Genomic DNA, 18,353 nt, shown 5'->3' on the forward strand with positions numbered 1-18,353 from the left:
TTCTGAGGGAGTGCAAGGTGTGGGCACTTGGCCCCACTGGGGAGGGCAGACCTGAGGCACGTGTGGGTTTTACCACGCTACCCAGTGTACCTGCTCCCTCCTGTCCTCTAAGTCTTCTAGGGGGTCATTTTACCCCCTAGGTCCTCTGGGGGTAAATATGACATTCGTGGGGGACAAGGCGTTTGAGGTCTGGACGTGGTAGTGCAGAGCAGGAGAGAGCGGATTAGCCTTGACGGAAAGCAGTGAAGCTGAGCTCGTGCCTGGCAAGGCAGAGAGAAACAGAGGGCAGCGAAAGGCGCCAGGCGGACCGCTGTGTGCTGGGCAGGGGCTGTGCAGGGGTCCCACTTCCCTGAGCGGAGGGGAGCCTATGGTGGTCCCTGCACAAGCCACAGAGGTGCCAGGAATCCACACGTGCACAGTGTTCACAGCTTGGCTGGCCGCGTCCCCCACAGATGTGTCAGCTCTCGGCTTCTATTTTGGAAGGCAGGGCGGTCCCAGGGGCTTCCACCTGGCTTTTTCTAGTGTAAGATGCTTGTGTTTTAGGGGTACGGTGCCTTCTCCCACCAGGCCCAGCTGAGATGAACTTGGGCTGAAACTGCAGGCAGCACCTTCCCCCACACGCTCCACCTCATGCGCCTCTCGCGTGTTCTGAGTCCTGGAGATGATGGTGAGCGCAGACCCAGCACACACAGGTTCCGGTGTTTCCCCACGCCCAGGCAACAGCCAAGGCCTGTGCCACTCCGACCACTGTATCCTCCCCCAGGCCAGGATGCCTCCTGAGCACCTCTCACTCACCTCCCAGGCTCCACACTACGCCTGACCCTCCTTTCTCCGGGACTCTCTTGTGCCAGCGGAAAGCCTGGTGTTCCTGTCCAGGCCCACCTCGCCCTCAGAGCCGGCTCCCACCTAGACAGTGCAGCTCCCAGTGCCCAGGTGAGGGGCGCCCCTCCCACTCCACCTGCTCACATGACACTGTGGGGAGGCCTTCTGTCTCTCCCCACAGCTCCGATCCCCCTACAGCCGTCTTTCCCTGGAAAGCACGTCTCTTTTACTGGATACTCATGTGTTTACTGTTGACCTAGCCCCACCCTCAACTCGAAACCCTGTAAAGACACAGATGTGTATCTGCTTTCCACCTGACTCTATCCCCAGTGCCTACAAGGCAGCAGGGAGTCCCTCCGGGCCCTCTTGGGGGCACGGTTCCCACGTGCTGTGATGACACCACCCAGTGGCATGGAGGGTCCCTCTGTGTGATGGAGCCCGTGTGTCCACCGATCGCCAGGGAGCCAGCTCCGGGTACCGGGCAAGGACAGACGAGGCTCGCTCGGGTCACCTGTGCGCACGCTCCAGCACTCAGGCAGTGGCTGTCAGGTCTCAGCCTGTGGGTCTCCAAGGGTCCCTGAGGCTGTAGCTGCTTTCATCATAGTCTGATGATCACGGGGTCTTCACAGGGTCTTCACCGAGCTGACGTGTGCACTGATGTGGTGAGACCCCAGCAGGAACGCAGGCAGGCCCCGAGCCCTGGTGCAGCCCTGAGGGGTTTTCACACCGCACAGCTGCAGTGCAAAACGCCGGTCACTTCCAAATGTCCTTGATGGAGTGAAAATGGTCGCATGTGTGAGGTCTTGACCCCGGAGTCCACGTCTTTTCAATGTTCTGCCTGAGCAATTGGAAGGCGCGCCTGCCCCACGCCCACGCTGGGGAAATGCAGCTGCGCTGCCATCTGGATCTGGAACACACGTATGGAGCACACTTTTTACTCGAGAAAAGGATGTGCAAAAACTCTGGTTGTTCGGCCTTGGGTGTCCTGACAGACTGTTTTTTTTTTTGAAAATGAACAAAGTGAGCCTGTGAGCCTGTGTGATTCAAAGAAAATAGCTGACAGCATTTGTTACCAATGATAAAATTCAAGCTTTCATGCAAAAATCAGAATTCTGAAATTCTGTATCCACCACCATGAGCTCATCACCTTTCCAGCTTAAAGACTTTTCTAAGATTGGTGATATCACCAAAAGTGATTTTAAAATACTGATTGAGGAACTGTGTCAGCATTTGGAATCTCCGCATAACTTAGTGAACCAAAGGCCCAGTGTGTGAGGTCACAGAAGCATGATGGACAGAGTCCATGAAGCACAAGACAGACCAACAGATTCTCCTGAAATGAAGTGGAAGTTCACTGATAGGGTTTCAGATTCCACACACAACCAGCCAGTAAAAAACCACCACCTATGGGCCGGGCGCGGTGGCTCACGCCTATAATCCCAGCACGTTGGGAGGCCAAGGCAGGCGGATCACAAGGTCAGGAGATCGAGACCATCGTGGCTAACACGGTGAAATCCCATCTCTAATAAAAATGCAAAAAATTAGCCGAGCGTGGTGGCGGGTGCCTGTAGTCCCAGCTACTCGGGAGGCTGAGGAGGGAGAATGGCGGGAACCCGGTAGGTGGAGCTTGCAGTGAGCCGAGATCACGCCACTGCACTCCAGCCTGGGCCACAGAACAAGACTCCGTCTCAAAAAAACAAAAAAAAAAAAACAAAAAAAAACCCACCTGTCCAGTGTTAGAAGAGGATCAAGGAAGAATATCCCAATTATTTGCAAAGGTTATTAAAATGTTCCTTTTCTTTTCAAATACACATCTGGGTAAGGCTTAGATTCTCCATTCACCCCTATACTTCACAACCAAAACACCCCCACAGTGGACAGACTGGAGCCTGATGAGAGGCCAGTGGGCTTCTCTTAAGCCAGAGATTTACAACAATGTAAAACTATGCCACGCTTCTCCCAAAAACTTTTTGTTTTGGAAAATACGTTTTTCATACAATTGTTATTTATGTTAATATGTTGTGGGTTTATTGCTATTTTGAAATGAATACATGTTTTCCAAAGGTCTCAGGTTTAATTTCTAATAAGGTATTCTAATGTGTATCAATATTGATCATTAGAACTCACATAGGCAAAAGTTGTGTGGTACTTTTAATGATTTTTTTTTTTTTTTTTTTTGAGACAGAGTCTTGCTCTGTCGCCCAGGCTGGAGTGCAGTGGTGTAATCTCGGCTCACTGCAAGCTCTGCCTCCCGGGTTCACGCCATTCTCCTGCCTCAGCTTCCCAAGTAGCTGGGACTACAGGCGCCCACCACCATGCCCGGCTAAGTTTTGTATTTTTAGTAGAGACGGGGTTTCACCGTGTTAGCCAGCACGGTCCCCATCTCCTGACCTCGTGATCCACCTGTCTCGGCCTCCCAAAGTGCTGGGATTACAGGCGTGAGCCACCGTGCCTGGCCCACTTTTAATGATTTTTAGGAGTGTTGAGGGGTCCTCAGTTTGAGGACAGCTGCTGCAGGGTGACCTGTCTAGGAGTGGCACTGCCCAGGGGAGGAAACATGTTTCTTCAGCTTTAGGAGGGGACACAAATTGTCCCTGGAAGTGGCTATGCCACGTCCCACCAGCATCGCAGGAGTCTCCATTTCCCGATGTTCGTCCTGGCCTCCAGCAGCCACATGATCTCAGTCTGCGGTTCCAACTCCGCGACTCCAAGGGAGGCCGAGCGGTCTTCTCACGCTGACTGGCCTTGGACTTTTGGCCCTGTTCTTTCTTCATATGAATGTAAACATCATCGTGTCCACTTCAAAACCAAAAAGCGGCATTATTGAGAGTATGGCTGGAATGACAGTAATAAAATGATGACATTGACTTTGGAGCTTTCGGGAGTGTGCTAAGTTTCTCCAGCTCAATAAGACTGCATAGTTCTCTTCAGTATGGGTCCTGTTCCTTCTGGTTAAATTCACTCCAACTCTGAATGGGACATTTCTTCATTGTTATTTTCAACAAGCTTCAGCTGGTTTAAAGAGCTCCCAGTCTTTTGTACATTTGGCTTTCCGGGTATACAAAAATGAGATCTGAAAACAAAGGTACCTCCACTTTCTTCATCTCTCATCCTGCTTCTTTTGTTTATGTATCTTAATGCATCAGCTAAAAACGTCAAAACAACATGAAATACTACAGGTGAAAAGCAGGCACGCCTGCCTGGCTCTTGGTTTTGGTTTTCGGTGTTAACCCGCTGCTTTGCTGGATCTTATCAAATATTTTAGCAATGGCTAACATCATCATTTTTTTCCTCCTTAATGAACCAGCAACTAAGGAAGAAATCAGAAGGTTGTTAAGGACACGCTGCTGATGAACGGCACCAACCCCAGGAGATTCCACAGCTGAGTTGTGCCGACCTCAGATGCTGCAGCCTGGAGGAACACAGGCAGTGCCTGCCCCTTCTCTAAGGTGGTGGAAAGGGGCATGAATCACCGACTCTGATTAGAGAGGGCGAGAAGAAAACAGACCAAAACCACTTCTAACCCAAGCACAGCAGCGCGTCGCGCTGTGCCTTCCCGGATGCCTGGCAGCTACTGCAGTCCCAGTGCGTCATGGCTGACTCTAGAGCGGTTTCAAGGCAAAGAAGTCGCTACATCATTTGAAACCTCCATCTGCTACGTCTTGCGGGAGCGTCCAGCCTAACCTTCCTGCCAGGGCCACGGGCACCCTTCCCTCTCGAGGGCTTGGGGCTGGCTCCCTGTTAAGAGGCTCGGGAACCCCGCACTGGCCCCGTGGGAGCTGCTAGCCAGCCTCAGCGGTCAGCAGCCGGGGGCAGGTGCCTGTGTCATGGCTGGGTTCCCAGCATCTAGGGTGGCACAGGTGCCCAGTGGGAGCCCAGTGTGTTTGTTAAGCAAATGATTTCTTGGGCAGTGTCTTGACGATGAGGTGGGTGGGTCCCTGAGCTGGAAACTGGCCAGAGCAAAAGCTCCTAAAACTCAGGCCCGCATCACTAGATGTGCCCGCATCCTCCGTCCTCCTGGGGCCACCCTTCCTTCTGCTTCTCAGCAGGCGCTGTGGCAGCCACACTGGCTTGCAAAGGCCGGCTCTGTGCATCTCTTCCCAACCACAGGGTCAGCGGCGTCATCTGGCATCTGGAAACTGGCACCGCAGTGCTGGCTGCTGTTCCCTCCTCCCACCACTGCTGCCGCTCATTAAACCCTCACAACACTCTGCCTCTCATCCCACAGCAACGTGGGCCGAGTCCTCGTCACACAGGCTCTGGGGAGATCGCTGAGGAGGGTGGGAGCTCCAGGACCCTCAGAGCAAAGTGAATCCTTCTTGCCCAGCTCCCCTCTGGGCACCACAGAGCACACCGGCCTCTCCTTCACACAAGCAGGCCTAGGGCATCATCCTCCACACCACCATGGTCCACAGGCTGCTGCCACGCCCAGTGGAGCCCAAGCTACTCCCTTGCCTGGCTGACCTCCAGACCCCCTAGAGGGTTGGATGATCTGCTGCTGCCTGTCACAGGATGACCACAGCACTGCCTGGCAGGATGCCCGCCTCCACGCCTGCCTCCGCACCTGTCTCCGCAGCTGTCTCCATGGCCTGCTCACCTGGCAGCCGGAGGGAGATTTTCTGAACCCTGAGTCAAACCATGCTGTCCACCTGCCGACCCACCTGCCAAGAACCTTCTATTTGGGCGGCCACTTGCCTAATTCCAGGAGGTGATTCAAACACACCTGGCCCCAGGCTCCTTGGCAGCCAGGGCAAGAAATGCCCAAGTCCTGGCCAAGGAGGCTTATAAAGAATTCGACTTTTGGAAAGCTGGAGCTTCTGGAAAGAGTTTGCAACTGGTGGAAGGGCTGGCAGTGAGGTGAGCTTGCAGCTGTGGCTGCTCCACCGCCCCCCTGTCCCCCGCGGATGTCAGACCCAGAGCTGCACTAGCCAAAACCCTCCCACTAAGCTTGAAAAACACGAACATGCCTCCCCACGAGCTGCACCGGCCTCCGTGGCCTGGCTGCTGGTGACCAGCCTCCTGGCTGCTCCTGGGGCTTGCTCCAGTGTCCTCTGCCTCTGGGCCTTCACACCAGCGATTCCCTGTGTGGCCACTGTTCCCAGCTCCATGTAAGGCTGGTTCCGTGTCCTCATGCCAACCCCGCCCTTCCAGCACTTATCACAACCTGCAAGCATTTCTCTACTGACCCATTGGTCTTCCCCGCATGGTAGCATAAACTCCAAGAGGCCAGGGCCTTTGTGTCATCTACCACGACATCTCCAGAACCCAAAACATCCAGCAGGGCCGTGCATGCGAGCAGGTGTTACGGCTTTTATTGGTGTCATTGCTAAGGAGGCAGTAGAAACACCTGATGCTCCAAACAGAGCTGAATAAAAGCCTCCCGGAAGGCTCCCCGGGGTTTTCACCAGGTGTGGGAGGCCATGTAAGGACAGACGCAGAGGTCCTGGTGAGGAAGGACACAGGTTCCCTTCAGGAGAGAGCTTTCCCCCCAGCTCCAGCCTGCCCCGCCCCATTTGCACCTGCTTTCATTTTTGGGATCCATCCATCAGGGCATCCTCACCAAGTCAGCAACAGCAAACCGTGCGGTCCAGGCAAGAATGAAAAAGTATACATTTAATATCAAAGCCATGTCAAGTATTATTGATAGTAACGACACTGGAGAGTGGCTCTAGGATGTTCTTACTCAGAGTGACCCCCAGAGGCCCTGGCCTGTGTCTGAGGAAGGGCGTTCATGCTGGAGACTGGAGCCTCACGGTCCCCAGGGCCTGGGGGTTCCTCAAAACACACCTCGGAAGGGACATCCCACCAGAGGCCAGGTGGAAGGCGGTCTCCTCTCACGGGGCGGCCCCCTTGCCCGCCTGGCCTGAGTGGCCTGCCCTGGGTGGCCCGGCCCCGCCGCCGCCACCTGCTGGCCTAGACGCTGGACTTGGTGATGATCCTCTCCAGCAGACTCATCATGCGTTCCTGCAGCTGCAGGCTCTGCACCTGCAGGATGTGCTGCTGGTCCAGCACACGGCGCACCTCGCGGCAGGTCTCCTCCACGGCGCGGCTCAGCCGGCGCTGCTCCTCCACCATGGCCTCCAGCAGCCGCAGCTGCTTCTTCTGCAGGTGGCAGCTCTGCACCTTGCGCTTCTTCACCGGTCGCTCCTCCGACCTGGAAGGACAGCGCCAGCTGTGGACATGCTGACCACAGAGCCTGGGCACACCAGGGGCCTCACTGGACCCTCCCAATTATCCTACTAGGCAAATGGGGAAACTGAGGCCCCAGGGAGTCAGGTCACTTACTCGGGGTCTCATATTCCATGTGCAAAGGAGGGGCCAAAACCCACCCCCTTTGACAGTAAGAAAGTAACAGGGGTGGCCAGGCACGGCAGCTCACACCTGTAATCCCAGCACTTTGGGAGTCTGAGGCAGGTGGATCACCTGAGGTCAGGAGTTCAAGACCAGCCTGGCCAACATGGTGAAACCCCATCTCTGCTAAAAATACAAAAATTAGCCAGGCATGGTGGCAGGTGCCTGTAATCCCAGCTACTCGGGAGGCTGAGGCAGGAGAATCGCTTGAACCCGGGAGGTGGAGGTTGCAGTGAGTCAAGATCATGCCACTGCACTCTGCACAAGAGCGAGACTCCATCTCAAAAAAAAAAAAAAAAGAAAAAGAAAAAGAAAATGAAGAGAAAGAAAGAGACGCCACAGGCATTGCCATCCTTTGCAACTAGCAGACGACCCCAAGGACCAGGGTCCCAGGACAATCCACACCCCTTCAGTCTGGAAAGGGCAGGATGTTCTGGGCTGCAGAGGGGCACATCCTGCCAGGGAGCATCCCTCACCCACTGAGCTGGGTAGGTGGGGGCTCAGCCCCAGTTGACGCCCAGGGGTGGAGAGGCCACACCCAGGGAGAGAAGAAGGCAGGGGTGAGGGGTGCTGGGTAGTGCGGAGTACTCAGGACACCTGTAGGGAAGCCAGAGACCAACAGCCCCACCCGGCCTTAGGCAGATGGGGAAACTGAGGTCCCAGAAGGAAGGGCCTGAGATGTGAGCCCCTTTAATCTCTGGGCGGCCTAGAAATGGGGCCAGCACACCTTGGTAGAGAGGCAGGAGGACAGGCACCTAGAGGGTGTGGGGCCCACAAGAGGCCTGGGCTCTCTCCCCAGACCCTTGGAGCTCTGGTAGAGGTGGCAGGTAAAGGCAGTCCAGCCCTGTGGGCACCTCCTGAGCGCTCTGCTGCTGGGGTAGGGGCCACCCGTGGTCTCAGCAGACCTCCCTGAAGGGCAGGGAGCTGCCAAAACCCACAAACTCCAAGGCCTTGCTCCAGTGCCTGCTCACCCCTGGCCCACACTCTGCTCTGAGCTGGGAGGGTGCAGCCAATCCCAGGGGCAGGAGCGCAGCGCTTTGGTCCTGATCAGGGAGGGCAGTCCCCATGCCCCAGCCCTGTGCAAGGCCCCAGGCAGCTGAGTCCGGGAACTGGGCTCAGTCCACAGGAACAACAGCCATAAATCTCAGGCCTCCTGCTGGTTCCTTCTAGCTGCCAGCAAAAGCGTTTTTGTCTCGGGTCTTCAATGAGAAATCCTGAGTCAAGCAGCAGCCCCTGGCATGGGAGGTGCCAGCTTGGGGGAACCCTCCTCGGAGACGCCTTCCTCACCCCACCTCCTGACGGAAAGACTTGAAGACCAGGGCAGGGGAGAAGCTGAGACTCAAATCCACAATCTTCCTATTCTTCCCTCCAAATGGCCAACTTCTATTTTACCTTGAAAGCCCACCCCAAATGTCCCCTCCTCCAAAGCACCTTCTCTGGGCTCCCCGGGCCCACCCCGCAGGTGTCTGTCCCGCATGCTGCCTGGCTCCCGGCTGCCCTGTGAGCATCTCGCAGGCACAGTCACGCGGCCGGCACAGGCCTGGTCTGAAGTGTGGGATGGACGGCAGAGGGGATGGGCCATCCCCACGGCAACACGTGATGAGGCGCAGCCTGACACCCTCCCCAGCGCTGAGGGGCCACCGGCCTGTGAGGGCGGGGTCCGTGTGAGGTGAGGGAGGCCAGGGGGCGCATTCTTGGGTCTGGGGCTTGGTCTCCCTCCGTGTGCCGGGCCCGTGCTGTGTCTTCCCTCCCACGATGCTCCCAGCCACCCTCTGAGAAAGGTACTGATTTATCCCCATTTTATAGGAGGGAGACTGAGGCCAGAGAAGTCAAGGAACTTTCCATGCAGCTCAAAAGTGATGGAGCTGGGAGACGAACTCGGTCTGCCTGTGGACACTAAAGCCCGCCCTGGTTTGAGGCTGGCTGTCCCTGGAGGCGCTGCCCACAGCCACGGCCTCTGCAACCATTGCGACCGCCGCCGCCCTCGACACTCCCAGTCCCTTTCTCTAAATGGTGGGGGCTGAGACACTCCAGGGCAGGGGAAGGACAAGCAGACACACTACCTGAACTTAAGGGACAGTAAGCTGGAGGAGCTGTCGGAGCGATCGTCCTCGAAGCGGCCTTCATAGGAGCACTGGTTATACGGGAAGTACAGAGGGGTGGACTTAGCGGGCGGCGACAGGGACGCCTCGGTCTGGGATGTGGAGGGCCCCGGCGGCTGGCTGTCCGGCAGTTTGCCATCACAGGACTCGGGGACCTTGGCCAGAATCCCATCAATGGCTAGGTAATAGGGCCAGTCGGGCAGGGCGGACTCGCTATCTGTCATGCATTTTAATTTCCTGAAACGAGAGACACAAGAGCCAAGGGTGAGAAACAGAGCTGGCCCAGCCCCTGGCCTGCCCAGCCTCAGCAGAGGGGCGCACCGCGCCGGCACAGGCCGGAGCCGCTCTCAGCCAGCAAGGGCCTCCCCAGCAAAATCGGCCAGGCTCCAGGGTCAAGATGACATTGGACTTAGAAAGAAGCCAGGCTTCAGGACCTAGACGGGCTCAGATGTTAAAAAGGAAGCACACGTCCCAGTATTACTAAGGTTACCTGTGCATGCTGGGACCTTGGGGCTGGTCCTATTGCTTTTCCCTTACTTTTCTGTAGTTTCTAGACTCTCCGCAACGAGCAAATACTGCTTTTTAAATAAGTCATTTTGAAAGGTAGAGTAATAAGGTATTATTGTAATAATTATTATAAGATATATAAGTATAGTGATAATATTTTGTAATAGAACAACTGTGCTGTTCGGGAGAGAATGCCTCAGGGCGCGACAGCCACTGGCGTTAGAGCACAGGCTTCAGTGCCCACAGCCCTGAGTCAGTATCTCATCTCCACACTTTGCTGTGTGACCTTGGGCAGGTTCATTCACTTCTCTGAGCCTCTATTTTTAGATCAATGACATGGGGATGATCGAAGTAAGCCCCTCCCCCAGATGCAGGGCAGATTTAATAAACCAAACAGCAGGCTGGGCTCCCGTGCCATTCTTGGTTGAACCTACAGTCTGGGCAGGAGCCTAGATCCAGCGCTACAACCTGTGACCTGCCCAGAGGCCCTGGGGTGGGCCGGATGGGCCCTTTCCCACACTGCCTGACGCCTCATTACCACTGGGACCCCCTGCGCCCACCTACTCCCACAGACAGGTCCTGCCTTCTGAGATGCTAAGTCCCCAGGCCTCCCCTGGGCCTCTGGGAGGTCAAGGCAGAGGAGACAGGGCCCCAGGGCGGCCAAACAGCTCTGGCCAGGCCAGGAAAGAAGCCACAAGGTGGGGGGGAGGCAGGGGTCTCTGCCTCATCAGACTCAGTACCTCCTAAGGCCCAGAGCCCACCCCCTACTCTGCCTTTGGACAGAGTGCCCTGAGGCCGGGCTCCAAACCCACCCTGTGCTCGGAGTGGGCATCTCCTCTCTCCTACTCTTGTTACCTGCCAGGATGTAGCTACTGGTCCCTGGAAATAATAAGCTGGCTTCTGAATGAGGTGCCCCCAGCAAACAGACACAGCCAGATGGTGAGCAGGGGCTGCTGCCCAAGGTGGCACGTGGCTGCGAAGACACCAGCACAGAGCGTGTGGGGCACTGGGTGCCCATCCCTAACCTCTGCCCCAGGTTTCTCTCTCTGCCCTACTTGAGCCAGCCCACTCTTTGGAGAAACAAGAAAAGGCCTATTCTCAGCGTAGGAGGCCCCCAACTGTACTCCAACAAACTACACTCCACAGAACCAGCCACCCTCTCAGGCTTCTTCAGCCCAACAGCCTTAATATATAAAGAGCTCTTGTAAAACAAACAAAAAATGACAAAAGCCTCTGCTATGGGGAGGCTGGGGGTATAAAGAAAAAGGACAAAGATCGAGTCACCCAGCCACAGCTCCCTCTGCTAAGGATTGTGTGGCCTTGGGCAAGTTCTCTCATGCTCTGGGCCTCAGCTTTCCCCCTCGGTGAACGAAGGCTGACTGTGGCAGCTCTGAGGGGCTGCCGTGTGCTTCACCAACCGTGATGTGCTGTGCACCGGTGCAGCCTTTGGCCCGCCAGACTGCAGGGTCTGGAGTGGAGGCCCCCACTCTGCTGCACCCTCATCTCCCGGCCTCCAGGAATGGAGACAGAAACCCTCCCCTGGGACTCTGAAGAGGCTTTCAGCATAAATAATGAATAACCTGGCCAGACACCAAGCAGAGCCAGCCGGGGAGGCGGTGCCCGTGAATTCCTGAGTCAGAGGGGAGCCTGCTGGACCAGTCGCGGCCACCTCCCACCGCCCTCTGTGTCCCTTCCTCACCAGGTGCCTGAGCAGGGCTAGGAGGCCACAGGAACGGTGAGGCCGCGGGAACAGTGGGACCGTGGGCAGCTGCCTGCGTCCACTGAGCCTCTACCCAGGCTCACACCTCAGCCCTCACGTCGCAAGCCAGCCGCTCAAACCCAACATCCGTCACGCTCAGCACCCTAGGTCCCGGCTTTGTGGCCTGGCTAGGGGCCTTTGGGCAGGGCCAGGCCCTGGACCCCTCCTTCAAGGCTCAGAAAAAATCAAATCAACACAACTGAAAGCGGAGACCCCACAGCCTGGCGGTCTGTCCGGGGCCTTGCTGGGCCTCTTCCCTGCTCCTACCAGGGCCGGGGACTGGGGCTCCCCTTCTGCTGTGCTGGAGGCTGGCTCCTCGCCTGCGGGGGCAGTGGGGGTTGCCTCTCCCACAAGTGGCTCAGGTGCTGCCAGCCTCTCTGCCCCGGGCTCACCTGCCTGACCTGGAGGTGGAGCAGCTGCGTGAGGCGCCCCCGGGGCAGCCCCTCCCATCCTGGAAGCTGGCAGGCTCTCCCGTAGCCCCAGGCCCAGCCCCGTCCAGGCCACCCACAGGGCCGGGTGCTCTCGGCCGCCATTCTCCCCCTGCGGCTTCTAGCTCTTGCTGCCACTCTTGCTCTGTGCGAGACCCTCCCCACACCCAAAATCATCACCCCACACCTGTGACCTTCACCGCACACCCATGACCTTCACACCCTGCAAGACCCTCACCGTACCCGTGACCCCACCTGTGCCTGACACTTTCACCCCACCATGACCCCTGCCCACCCGTGACCCCATCCTAATGGGCTGGGGACCCACACACTTTAAGATGCTGGGTGTGTGGGACCACAGCTGTCCCCTCCTAGGTGCCAGTGCCTCCTTGGCTGGGTGGTCCCCTCCGGCCTTCCCTGCAGGTTGCCCGGGCAGGAAAGGGCCCACCTGCTGTGTGGCGGGAGCAGAGCTGGGGCCAGGCCGGGAGCCCCCACGCTGGGAGTCCTGGGCCAGGGCACGGCTCCATCTCTTTCTTCTTGGCACAGTAAGCCCTGCCCACGCGCTGGCCGGTCCTGCGCCTCACCTGGTGATTTCTAGGAACACCCTCCCCAACCCTAGGGCCAGCCCCAGTGGGGCTCACGGGCTCATGGCAGAGGCTCCGTGGATGTTCCACGTCGCAGAGCACGGAGCCTCCTTCTCACTTGCAGTCTCAATTCCCCAGTGGCACAGTAGGCCCCTGAAACCCCTGCTGAGCTTGGGAGCCTGGTGGCGGGGAGGGCACTGGCAGCGGCCACCTCCCTATGGGAGAGGAGGGTGTGAGGTCAGTGAACACCACCATGAGTGATGCTGCCTCCGAGGGACAGGGCCCAGACCACCCATACGTCCTGGGAGCCATCCTGGCCTCTGCCCAGTACCAGCCCCACCCCTGCTACCCCTCAGTTCTTAGAGCAGTTTCCTGCCCTTGCTGGGCCTCAGTTTCCCCACTTCCCCAATGGAAGGCTGCACACACGGTTTCCGTGGGCCCCATCTCACCCCGTGGGATTCTGCCCAAACCCGGCCAGAGGAGACCGACAGGCAGGCCAGGACCCACACACCCTCCAGAGTCAGAGCTCCGAGAGAGCCGGGAGCGGCCGCCACGCCCGGTGCCGCCTGTCCTGGGGGGCCCACACTGCGCGCGCGCCCACCTGTACTGGAAGGTCATGTTGGTGATCTTGATCTTGATCTCCTCGCCCAGCCTGCGCTCGCCGGTCATCTCGAAGAGCTTGCTGGCCATCTTCTCGTACACCTTGGCGTTGCGCTTGGTCTGCTTGAGCTCGTCGAAGAACTCCTCCCAGACCAGCATGAGGCCGCGCATCTCGGCGTCGGTCCAGTTGCGGGCCCGCCGGTGTTTCTCCGCCTGGGGAGACACCAGGTAGCCGGGCCCCTCGGCCGCCGCCATGCTCCAGGCGCCTGGGGGGTGAGAGAGCGGCTCAGCGAGGCCCCCGGCCCGGCCCCACGCACCATGGGCGGGAGGCGCCGCTCACGCTCGCTCGAAGGCAGCTCCACGCTCAAAATGGGGCCTACATCTGACAGGCAGGAATTTAGTTAAAAGCTTTTAAACGGGAAACGTCATTTTGATGTCACGTTTCCATAGCAACAGAGCAACTGCATAAGCTACAACAACAGAAACCTTTTAACTGAAAGCGCAGGAATCAGGGCCGCACTGACGGGCCATCAATATTGCAGCGAGCGGGCCAGGCCCAAACCCAGCGGCCCAGCTCCCAGCCCTGCCTCCCACCGCCGTCCAGGCGATGGGCCCCCAGTTCAGTGCCGTACCGGCTCATGCAGGCCAAGAGGGGGACTCGGGTGGGACCAGGCAAGGAGAAAAGGGGCAAAAGGTGGGAGAAACAGAAAGGACAGGAGATGAGGAGGCTGAGTCCCCCAATGCTGGCCACTGGCCCTGGTGGGAGTCCTGGGCTGTGGGACCTTAAGCTCCCTCAGAAGGCCTCTGCCAGGCTGAAATGGGGCTGGGCCCCGGGACCCCTGGGTCTCCTGGTCCTGGGGTCCTAGGACTGGGTCCTCACAAGAACCCCACATCCCCACCCTTTGCTCCTTTTGCTTCTCTTGCTCCAGCACCCAGGCGCCCTGGGCCTCAGGTCCGTGGACACTGGAAGCCCAGATTGGTCAGAGCCAGGCCCTGCCCAGAGGTGCAGTCACAGGGTACACAGACACAGGCCTCTGGCACCGGCTGGCGAGGATAGCAGGGACGGCAAAGTGCGCTCTGTTTGAGACACAGGAGGGAATCAGCCCAGCAAGCCAGGAGGAGGCCACAGGGCACTCCTGGGAAGAGCCATGGGCATGGCAGGGCACAGCCTGGGTACGCAGGAAGCAAATGGGCAGCCAGATTCAGCACGGCATGTGGAGATGGGGCTCGAGGCCCAGGCTGCGGAGCGGGCCCTGAGGACTGAGATGCCCCCAGGCTTCTAGGGGACCACAGCCTGCCGAGAGCCCCAGGTGCAGCGGAATAGGAGCGTGTGGCCTGGGGGTTCTGCTCAGAGAAGTGCCCACCCAAAGGCATCAGCACCCAAAACATAACACATGCAAGTCAGGCAGGGCTCTGTGGAGCCCACAGCACCTGTGCAGGATGCGCCGTGCTGGACGCGGTACCCAGGCTAAACGCCACTGTGGTCAGCAGAGGGACAGCGGGTATCCCCCTGCCCTCCTCAGGCCTGACCAACTGCAGGAGACTCTCAGGTGTGGGCTGCCGCAGGAAGGGCAGCTGAGCCTGGAGTGGGGAGGCATCTCAGCCTCTGCTGCCGCCCCTGCTGTCCTCTGAGGCATCTTGGAGGTGGAACTAAGGTTCTCAGGGGAAGGACAGGGCAGGGGCGTGGCGGGGGTACCTGGCCCCACTGTGGGTGCCCAGCATGGGGAGGGTGACCTGGGGCTCCCTTTTGCCCACAGTCAGGATAGGAAAGTGTATGCGGAGGGCCCCAGGGATGTGTGAGGGACTCAGAGGGGTCTCTGCACCCCTACACCGGGTTCCTGGTCCAGGCCTGGCCCTACTATCAGCCCTGTGAGACTAGTCCAGCCCCTTCCATTTGGGCCTCTGGAGACATCATCCCTACTGCCTGGCACGGGGCATGGGAGGGGCCCACAAGGCCCCCCTCTGCTAAGTTCAGCCCTTGGTGCTGGGGGCTGGCGCAGAGAGCTCTGTGGAGTGCCTGCAGATGAAGGAGTGACTAGAAGGCCCACCTCCTCTAGGAAGCCCCAGCTGCTCAGGAACAGTGTTCGGCCCTTTCCAGTGAGGTCAGAGACCTGTCCGAATGTCCTTTCCGTAGCCATGACTCCAAGGGCAGAGGTGGGGCTGGCTCCCAGCATCTCTTGGCATCTCCCAGCACAAGGGGTATGCAGAAAGTCATGGGGTCCCAGCAGTGGGTTCTGGGTGCAGCTCTAGTGACTCAGCATGGACCTTAGTCATGTCCTCCCCACTAGCCTATTTCCTCACCTCTACAACAGGGGTAACAGGATCTGACTATCTCATCCAGCATGGTGCTGGCTAAGGGGGCACAGCCCTCCCAGAACCCTGCCCCCTACCCTCTTCCACAAATCCACTTGGAGCTGCTGGAGACAGCATCAGGCCTACTGTCCTGGCTGAAGGGGGAGCTGCTGGCCAGTGGGCACCACCACCACTGCTGGGGGCCTCACCTGACGGCTCTAGAAGAAGCACCTATACCCCTGCCTGCCCGAGTTCCAGTGGGCACAGGGAGACAGAGCCCTGCCTGGCAGGGTGCCACCCCATACTCGCACCATCCTCCAGGCAGCATTTCCAGGGTAAAAGGCTCAATTCCAACCCTCTCTTCCTGGGCTCAGTGCACATGGGAGACCCTGGACAGGGCAAGCTCTGTGGCCTTTCCTGAGGCAGAGCCCTCACATTGACCTCCAATATGAGGATAAGAACTGGGCAGGCAGCAGATGGCAGTACCAGGCACCCAGCTGCCCCTGCCTGGGAGGGTCCCTGCATCTGTCCCCTGCTGGGGAAAGGCTCATACCTTGGCACAGCTGCGTGGCCTGCTGGGACCCTTGGTCGCTTCGGGGTCTCCTAGGGCCAGGGGCTGGGCAACCAGCGGCACCTGAGGGAGAAGGGGCAGGTCAGGCCTCGGCAGCAGCTGTCCCTGGTGGAGACCTGGCATGCAGGCAGGGCCCTGCTGTGCTCAGGCTAGGAGCATGCCGCCTAGGCCTCTATCCCTTCTAAATAATGAGGCTGGGCCCCGCCAGACTCTCATCCCACTCAGCATTTCTGGGTGGCTTTTCTGCCCTGCCTGACAGGCCAGGAGGACACGGGGACTGACCAAGGGAGGGGGCAGCAGGGCTCCTAAACACAGAAGCCCAGAGAGGAGGTGGGCGTCCCACCGAGGGGCACCTTTCAGGAGCAGCCGTGGTGAGCACAGCCTGTGCAGATGGCGGGGGATTTGGCAGCCGAGGAGTTCAGGGCTTGGGTGAAGGCAGAGAACCACGTGGAGTCCTGGGCCCAAATCATGGGGGCCCCTGGGCAGGCTCAGGAGCCTGGACTTCCCCAGAGCAATTGAGGCCAGGAAGGGAAGGATGTGGCCGACACTGCTGCCACTGGGGCAGGGTGGGAGGTTGGGCAGGTGGGCTCTCCGGAGGGTACAGGGGCCAGGATCCACCTCAGGACCAGCCTGTCCGAGCAGTTTTGGGGCCAGCTGCCTGATGAAGTGCAGAGGGCGGGGGCCTGTGCACACAAGGGGAACCCAAACCCACAATTTTAAGCCCTCTGCCTCCAGGGATGCCCCGACCCTGACCTCACAGGTCCATGGGGCCCACCCAGGGCCCAGACACCCCCGACCAGTATACTTGGAGGCCTGGTGTGGGGTAGAGAAAGCCAGCCCCACCGGCAGGGCCTCCAGAGGACGTGGCTGCCAACAGGGCTGGGCCCTCTGGGCGGCTCAAGCCACTTGCCCAACAGGCAGCCAGGCCACTGGGACTGCAGAAGCCGGGGGACCCACAAGGGATGACCACGTGGTTTCCCAAAAGAGGTCCTGGTGACGACACGAGGCCGGGCCCACCTCTGCCCACGGGCACTGTCACGGTGCTCACAGAGCAGACTCGTGGGCTCGCGGAGAACGCCTTTCCTCGGGCCCCACTGCAGGCTTCCCTGAGGGGTGCACCCCACACCCCCAGGAACGGGGCTTCCTCTGTCCTCGGCTGGCCGTGTCACATCACGTGGAGGCAAGGCCCCTACCCAGTGCCTTCTGTGGCGGCTCTGCCTGGTACTCACCTCCCCCTGGCTACTTCCCTCATCTGACTCACAGTGCTCCACGCTCCACACAGGCGAAGCGACTTCCAGATCCTCTTTGGAACAAAGCCAGTAGCAGCCAAAACCAAATACCACTGAAGGCACAGAGCACAGCCTTCGGGGCTAGGGGCAAGGGGAGGAAGGCTGTGCTGAGGGCAGCTCTGCCGTGGCAGGGGGAGGGATCGCAAAGCCCACGCATGAGGAGTTCGCCACTGCTTCCCACTGGACCCCGGCCCCTTTTCTTTCTGAAATTACCAGCCATGCCAGGTGTGCTAGGTGTGCCAAGGGTCTGGCTGTCCACACCTGGACCAGGGAGAAGGGAGTGCTCCATTTCTCTGAAGTGACCAGAACTTAGGCAGCTCTGAAGGGAGAGGCCCCTGGGGGGCCCTGGAGCAGTGTCACCTATGAGACACATTTAGGGAGCTCAAGTGGCATGCCCCGCCCCAAATGCTTTCAGCAACTGGGGGAAATTTTTACCTGGCTGGGCCTGTCCACCACATCCCTCTGGCAGACTGATCCCCATCCTGCTCAGAGAAAGGGGGTCCCTGCACGGACCTAAGGACAGCAGGCAGCAGGAGCTGCCTCCTCGGCCAGCAGGCCCCCGTCTCCCCTGGTACGGACAGCAGAGCAGGGAAAGAATGGGTGGACGACCCCTGTCCATTCGCCAGAACCAGACAGGACCTCAGCAAACATTAACTAAATACCCTGCACCAGACGAAGCCACAGAGTTTTGTTCTTGCAGGTTTTTGTTCTGCATCCCACGATGACTACACCACCGACCACCAAGGCTTCCCAGAGGCTGGGCTGAGCAGAGGCTTCTTGGAGTAGGCGCTGGTTCAGACAGGAGAAACAAGCTAGAACAGATGGGGCAGGCCCTGCGGACACATAGCAGCCCAGGCCACACCGGAGGTGGGATGTGCCAGCTGCTTTGGGGGGTACCTGGGAGCAGCTGGGTCAGGGACACAGGTGTCAATGGCCAAGGAAGTGGAAGGGTGGTGGGCCCTGTGAGAACACAGCTCTAGTCTGCTGGGCCTGATGACCTGCTCCAGTGCCATGGGCCAAGTCCTGAGGCTTGTGTGTGTCATATAAG

The 18,353-nt window shown here is 58.8% G+C and overlaps 1 protein-coding gene across 1 annotated transcript; it reads right to left on the reverse strand.

Annotated features, from left to right (window-relative positions):
• Positions 1–1,735: 1,735 nt before the first annotated feature.
• Positions 1,736–18,217, reverse strand: MSANTD1 (Myb/SANT DNA binding domain containing 1). The gene is made up of 5 exons (XM_073012555.1): positions 17,968–18,217; positions 15,999–16,079; positions 13,155–13,419; positions 9,237–9,512; positions 1,736–6,976 (listed from the first exon to the last, which is right to left on the reverse strand). Exons 3-5 carry the CDS (start codon positions 13,406–13,408, stop codon positions 6,736–6,738), a joined length of 771 nt encoding a protein of 256 aa, XP_072868656.1. The 5' UTR covers positions 13,409–13,419; positions 15,999–16,079; positions 17,968–18,217; the 3' UTR covers positions 1,736–6,735.
• Between the last annotated feature and the right edge of the window lie 136 nt (positions 18,218–18,353).

Source organism: Chlorocebus sabaeus, chromosome 27, assembly GCF_047675955.1.
Source record: "Chlorocebus sabaeus isolate Y175 chromosome 27, mChlSab1.0.hap1, whole genome shotgun sequence".
Lineage (NCBI taxonomy): Eukaryota > Metazoa > Chordata > Mammalia > Primates > Cercopithecidae > Chlorocebus > Chlorocebus sabaeus.

Bases quoted from the DNA above. Each gene is read 5' to 3' on its own strand.
- MSANTD1 (XM_073012555.1), bottom strand. From the start codon at position 13,408: ATGGCGGCGGCCGAGGGGCCCGGCTACCTGGTGTCTCCCCAGGCGGAG. The intron at 9,513-13,154 runs GTGGGCGCGCGC...CTCTCGTTTCAG, and splicing joins AACATGACCTTCCAGTACAG to GAAATTAAAATGCATGACAG. The intron at 6,977-9,236 runs GTAGTGTGTCTG...CTGTCCTTCCAG, and splicing joins TTACTGTCCCTTAAGTTCAG to GTCGGAGGAGCGACCGGTGA.